This window comes from Musca autumnalis, unplaced genomic scaffold, assembly GCF_047663935.1.
Source record: "Musca autumnalis isolate F117 unplaced genomic scaffold, ASM4766393v1 scaffold_5, whole genome shotgun sequence".
In the NCBI taxonomy this organism is placed as follows: domain Eukaryota; kingdom Metazoa; phylum Arthropoda; class Insecta; order Diptera; family Muscidae; genus Musca; species Musca autumnalis.
In genome coordinates, this window is record NW_027412088.1 from 88,623,407 (window position 1) to 88,630,913 (window position 7,507).

Genomic DNA, 7,507 nt, shown 5'->3' on the forward strand with positions numbered 1-7,507 from the left:
TACAAATTCAGTTTAAACTTGATTACACGTTGCTAATAAAAATAGTGCCAGTAACTAAAAATGTGATAACCAAAAATATCTGACCTTTTTGCATCGATCGTAAATGTTACCTAGTAATATTCCCTCGTTGATGTTATAGGGCATATGGATGGATGGCAGTCGCTTGCCTAAGGCGTTTTAAACAAATTTGACGTGTAATAATTGTGGCGCCGTGTAAAACAATTTTTTTTTTTAATATTTGTGTGAAAGTGTGTAGCCGTGAATGTATGAATAAAAAAATGCAAGCTATAATTAACACCTCACACTTGCTTGGTGGCACCTTGGAAAGTCAAGAAAATATTAAGAAAAAAAACGATGAAACAAAACAAAAGCAAAGTACAGCAAAAACAATCAGCAAGCAATAAAATATAAAACATTGACGATATAATTTAAAAAATACAAACAACAGCAACAACAATGTATAAGGAGGCTATGATCGGCAATGTCGAAAATGTTAAAGCCCTAACAATTTCATACGTAGTGGAAACTAGAGTTTCCATTGGATTCTCAGTCCAATTGAGTCATTTAAAGGACAAGGAAGAAATCATTACAAGCCTATAGGCGCTGAACTTTTGTACATCTGATTTTCGATTCACTCCATCCTCCTTTCTTGCACAAAAAGCAGCAAAATGATCTATCTATTGTTGCTGTTAACAATTTCATTCCACTTCCATTATGTAGGGTATTCAAAAAATAAACACAAATAAAATAAAAAATGAGCAAGCAAATAACTATTCCTAGAAACGTGCTGCTAACGTCAACTATGACAACAACAATCTTTTAATTTCCATTACCCTTCTATTTATTGACAAGTTCTCAGAGAGATTGTTGTAGTTGGTTAGGCTTATTTGCTGCTTGTCAGCCAGTTGTCAGTCGGTCATATAACCCTCCCCTCGAAACCTTTTGTTATCACTAATGGGTTTGTTTTGTTGTTGTTGTTATTGTGGTTGTTTTTCTTGTTGTACTAAAATAAACAATTTAATTTCTATTTGCTTATCTTGTTCAGTTAGAAAAGTGTAAATAACAACAAGTACAAAAACAGCAGCAACAACAACATAGTAAAAAATAGAAGCGTTAAGAAGAATAATTCAATGAAACAAAGTTTGAATGCTCGTTAAGCGTTATTCCACCATTTGATAATGTAACGTGGTGCACCCAATAATAATCTGAAGTGAACTCTTCCCACTATTTTGTAACGTCCGTAACTTTAAATATTTTAAAATTTATTAGTTAACAGGCTTTTTATTTCTGCAGCCGTACTCAGTATTGACTTCCAAAAACCTGGGATTTCTGACTTAATCATACTGGTAATACGTTCCTTGGTGATTTCTTCACATGAACTACGCCAGGTCAGGCAGCTGACACTAGAAGTTAATAGGTTGGTCGGTGGTTGGTTGGAGCCGGAATAAGTGAATGGTGAGCAACGGCTAAGTCACACTCGAGCTCTGCAAAGAATGAAGATTGGATTTCAATCACGTTTGGCGAAGTTACGCTGACCGATCCGAATAGGTGTTCAAGTTATCTTAATCGACAGTTTGTCGCACACACAAGTAGTTACAGTAGAGCTGGCAAACCATCGATATTCCCAACATTAGATATTTTCGATATAATATTTTAAAATATCGATTGCTATCGATATTATCGTTAAGTTGTCATCGCCATTAATTTGGAGATGAAAATGGCGGAAATGTCAATGAATTTCTTGAAATTATGCAAAAGTAGTTCACAGAAATGTAAAGGAGAATAAACAACTTCTTTAATTTTATAAAAATGTAAAAAAAAAATAAATTTTATTTTACCGAAAAATGTGTGCGTGTGATTATTGACTTACTTTCTTACACACACATAACCGAAAAGCAGCTAATTTCTATTTATTTCAATGGATTTCAGGTTAGGGGTTTTTATTCCGATAATATCGATAGGCAAAACTATCTATCGATATTGAATTTTTAAATAATAATCGATATTATCGATAGTGCCATCGATTTTTTGCCAGCTCTAAGTTACAGGTCGATAAGAAAAGTACTACCTCGCATTAGATCTCTTCCTGCGAGCATAAAATTCCACTATTTACATTGGATAATGTTGCGAATGTCATCAGAAATGCTAAATCATCCAAAGCGGGCCCTGATGATCTACATGGTAATGCGCCGGGAGTCGAGTATCTCGCCAGTGTTCTCAACCTGTCGCTAGCAACTAGAAAATGGGCAGGGTGATCTCGCTACTAAAGCCAGGCAAGGATGCCAGAAATGATGAATCCGGTGATATGTCCGGAAATGTTTAATCGTAACGTATGTGGATGATTGTACGACTTTGGCGTCCAGGTACCTTCCCTGATGTCATTGTGAATGTTTGAACTCCTATTTGACAGATCTTACCACCTTTTTCGACTCGAGGAATATGCAAATTTCTGCCACTAAATCTACGGTCACTCTGTTCACCACATGGACGGCGAAGTTGAGAAGAGAGTTGAATGTCGTGGTCGATGGTAGCAGAATTCCAACCACAAACTGCCCCAATATTCTAGGTGTCACATTCGACAGTATGATCGACCACATATGCATTACGTGATAGGCGGCTGTCTGTGGTAAGCTATGCGGCACCAGTGTGGTCCGCGAATATAAGTGCAACGCGATGGGAAAATATTCATGTAAGTAGGGATCTTCATGATCTAGAAAGAAACGTTCAAAGTTACACGAGAGAACTCCTAGATCATCAGTCCTACTAAGCAGATCTGAATATCATTCACACAGATTAAGTCGCAGATGACTTAAACAAGTATTGTGTGAATGCTATCCTCGGAGTACATCCCCCATCTATCGCGTACAGAAAAGTTTTGGATAAATTCCTTTAGGGCAAGTGTTGATGACAAAACATTTTCCCATCTTCGGATGACACAGAGAACATCTTCCATCGTAAATTATGGCAGTATTTTCTCGGTTATGTCACGACCAGTGTCACGACGATGAAAGTAAAAACCGCTCTACCATAATTGTTGAGGTGACGGCCCCTGGTCGAAGATTCCTCCGATTCAATCCCGACCGCCGTAGCCAAACCCCGTAGAGTGAAACAGGGAGTTCCCCATGCATTGTGATATGTACGGAACTGTTTAATCTTTACATTTCTGAAATTCCACACCCTCCACACGGATGATGCGGATGATTTTACGATCTTGTTCATCACATGGAAGGCTAAAGTGAGGCTCCAACTGAACATAGTGGTTGATGGTGCACTGATTCCTACCACTAACTACCACAAAATGTTGGGCGTAACGTTCGATATCATGTTTAAGTCTGCACATGCCACAACTATTTGCGATAACAACGTCCTCAAGTCTCTGGCCGGCAGCACTTGGGGTGCTGACAAATATTAGTGCTACGCAGTGGAAGAATATTCAGTTCTGCTACAGGCTTCCCCCGCCCAGGCAGAAGATATCTTCATGATCTAGAAAAAAAGTAAAACGAGAACCTCTAGACCAGGGATGCTCTTCTTAGCAAAGCCAGTATATTCAGCGATCCCACTGAGTTGTCTTTGCAAATGCCGTACCCCCAACTATCACAACAGAAGAACTGTCAAGGCAAAAACGAGTTATTTTAGCCCAGTTAAGATCCGGACGATGCCGCCGACTCAATTCATGCCGGGCCCGAATTGATGCCACGATACCCAACATATGCCCGACATGTGGATCGGGACCACAAGACACGTTGCTTTTGTTTATATATATGTCCTTTTTTTATTTATGTATAATTTTTGCTAATAAAATTGTTATATAAACAAACAAAACGTTCACGAAGAACATAGGGCATTAACAAAATCTCTCCATATCTCTCTATCTCTTGCTAGCACCTTGACTTGGTGCTTGCTTCATATTCTTGTTTCACACATCGTATCCATGTATTACGCGGACGCCCTTGGCTGCGGTGCCCTTGAGGATTCCATTCAAATGATGATCTTGATATTTCTGATGGTGGTCGTCTAAGCGTGTGACCAATCCATGTCCACTTTCTCCTCTTCCTTATTTCAACGAATAATGGACTGCAGTTTGCCATTTGCCATAAAGCTTCGTTTGAGATCCAGTTGGGCCAATAAATGCGTAATATTTGCCTCAGACAGCTGTTCACAAATGATTGTAATTTCTGTTGAGTTGCTTTTGTAAAGCTCCATGTTGTACATCCATATAGTAAAACAGACTTGGCGCTGCTGTTGAATATTCTATACCTATAGTTTTCTTGGATATGATGTTGGATCTCCATATTTTATATAATTTCATAAATGCAGATCACGCCTTATTGATACAAATATTTATGTCTTTCGCTGAACTGCCATCTCTAGATATTGTACATCCTAGGTAATTGAATGAAGACACATCTTCAATAGTGTACCATTGATTGTCATTGGGGTTGAGTTTTCTGAACATATACGCATTAGTTTGGTCTTGGTGAAATTTATTCGTAATCCGACCCTATTCGCGTTTTCGGATAATTTCTTAAGTTTTGCTTCCATAACAGAGTGTTTCTGAGTCATCAGACATATGTCATCAGCGTAGTCAATATCACAAAGAAAACTGTTTAAATTCCATCTTATACCCTCAGGAACTTGTGAATTTGTTTCCTCCATTACCCAGTCCAAGAGTATGAGGAATAATGTGGGGATAATACACATCCTTGTCTCACTCCAGCTGTGGTACTAAAAGGGTTGCTGTCTTACCATTAAAACGTACTTTATATTTGTTTATCTGCCCAGCTAAACCACTCACCGTTTCTAGATTCTTTATGGACGCAGCCAGTGCAATTTGCAGAAATTTTGAGTTTGGATACAAAGGAAACAGAATCCGATAACTGAAATAATACACGATGTAACATATTTGCGTGTCTACAACAACAACCGTTCTACCAACATTCTTTCCTGGTTTCAAGAGTGATAAAACCGTTTCCCATAATTTTCTTAATCTTCAGCCAATATCTCATTGCCTCAGGAAGTCAGTCTAGTATCTAGGTTACTACCTGTTGACTTCAAGTGTAAGTTCCCTAACTTTAAGGTCCACAAAATGCATATGTGTTTTAACCATAGTCCCCAATTAACTCCCTCCTGCATCTGCTCATAGCGTAGAAAAGTATAAATATTAGCACTCCGTCAGGGGCTGGGTTATGGTTCTATGAAAATTTTCATTTGACATTTATTTCCTTTTTAAAACTTTTCTTTTCATTTTTTCATAGAGCAAGAATTGAGACCCTTGCAAGGCATATCGTAATTGTACCATGGCCCCTGGGCAATAGTTAGCCCAGAACTGAAAGAATCTACACATTTTTTCGATAACATAAAGGGAAAACTATTCACTTCGACGTATAATAATGGCAGACATGGTTAGCCGGCATTACTTAGGCCAGCCAACCTCTCTAGAGTCTAGACCGTCCAACCAAATTGTAAGCTTAAAATTATCTTAAATCAGATTATTTGTTTTCAAATTCATTCGTGTAAAATCCTATGTTGGTTTGAACCATATGGAGTACTTCCCTAGAACTAACACAAAATTAGCCTACAAACACATTAAAGACAAAATTCAACTACTTACCAATGTACCTTCCTCACATGGACCCGCTTCGAAGGATTTTCTTTCGAAAATTTCTAACAAATCGTGCAAATCCTTTTGGGTCACTTCTTGCATATTGGACATTGTACTCTTGATGTTTTTGTTGGTGTTGTCTGTGATGATGCATTTAATTTATGCAACAACCGTAGATTGTTTCCTCTACTCTTCTTATTTTGCCACCTTATCTTCCCTTCACACCGTTCTTGTTTGTTGTTGTTTTATTTGTTTTTATTTTGTATTTTTTTCTATGTTTTTATTTATTTACTATTTGTTCCTTTTTCTTTTTGTCAGCAAAATAAATTGTTCATTTAAATAATGCATTAAAAACAAAAGCACAGAAACAAAATTTTTGTTGGTATTTTTTACTGTTGTTGTTGCTATTTTTGTTTGTTTCACAGACGACTTTCTGAAATTCTTCTTCTTTTATTTTCGTTTTCAATATATTTTTTAAGCAATGAGAAAAATATTTTGCTTGTTGTTATTTTTTCTTGTTTAGTTTTAGCCCCAAAACACAGAACCAACAACACACACATACAAATACATATATAAATCAACCAGATTGTTTATTGCGTATTTCAAATGATTTGCTGTTGATGTTTTTTATTATTGTTTCTGTTGTTGTTGGTGACTTTATAGCTCCTATTCATAAGCTTTATAGTGGTGGAAAAAACGCAACGCCTTGTCTTCTGTTTTTTTTTTGGGTTACACGCGACCGAAAACCTACGTTTGGGTTTTGTTGCGCAAATTATCCTTCCCAGCTATGACGTTAGAGAAATGCATTTGTTTAGACGAATAGAAAGAAATAACACAAAATATATTGCACGAAAACAATATTTGTCAAACACACCCGCACCGATAGATAAAAATAAATTATGTTGTTGGCGATTAATGAGAGATTTTTTGTTGAATTTGACAACGCGTCTATTCAACTACTCGATTACTTCAGCAATCGAAACCGGCTATATTGGTAGTTGGTAGTCGTTGCAAAACAAACACTCATTACGTTACTTTGCCACTAATTGCGTCGTTTGTAACTTACAACAACCGTTAATTATCGCACAGGGTGATTAGAAAAAGGTTAAAAAATAATTTGAATCCTTGATCTGTTCCAGAACCTGGGGCTGAATTCTTGTTCTCTGAAAATTTTAAATGAAAAATACATGTATAATTGGCGTTAAAGGCTTTTTATGTATTGATATCAAATAAAATAAAAAAATAAAAAATATTTTCTTTATAATTTTGTTTCATTTTTATGGAGTGAAAGTTATGGATTTAGGGACACATACGCCTGATCAAGCACTGATTGGTTTAGCATAGTACACACGGTCCAACAAAACTAACAGTCATCGAGGTCTATTTCGTTAATATCAAAGTCTAGCTGAATAATTACATTCCTAATCACTAAATTATACCTTAAATGTTGTATTTCAATCATTTTTAGGTAACAAAAAGTTTTTATTTGCCAAAAAATTGCCGTAAAAGTACGTTGACTGTCAGTTTTGTTGGACCGTGTGTACTATGCTTTATGAGGGCGATTATTATCCCTTATGAACGGCCGAACGGCCCCAAAGTGCGATTCTCTAACTCATTTTTCATTTTCACTAACTACCCAAAATATTGGGTGTCAGAGGTCCGCAAAATGCCACTCGCTTTTAATGCATATTCGCGATTTCGTGCTTTTTTCATTGCTTGCTATTGCCATCTCTGTTTAATGCTATTGCTTGCTTTGCCTTTACTTTCATGAGTGTGTGCCAATTGCACACACACAACACACTACAAGAGCTCGTTGCCTTTTTTGTGCACGCTGCCTTCGAAAAAGCACGTTGCATTACAAAAAGCAGTAGATATTTCTGGTCAAATTTACATGTTAATAAACAT

At 36.8% G+C, this 7,507-nt stretch overlaps 1 protein-coding gene across 1 annotated transcript in view; it reads right to left on the minus strand.

Moving 5' to 3' along the window:
• The window catches only part of EDTP (Egg-derived tyrosine phosphatase), a 50,066-nt gene extending 43,494 nt beyond the window's left edge, over nt 1-6,572 (minus strand). Inside the window, exon 1 of the mRNA XM_073957456.1 lies at nt 5,612-6,572. Coding sequence (XP_073813557.1) covers nt 5,612-5,713 — 102 coding nt within the window. The 5' untranslated portion in view covers nt 5,714-6,572. The remainder of the gene's footprint in view (nt 1-5,611) is intronic.
• Nucleotides 6,573-7,507: the final 935 nt, after the last annotated feature.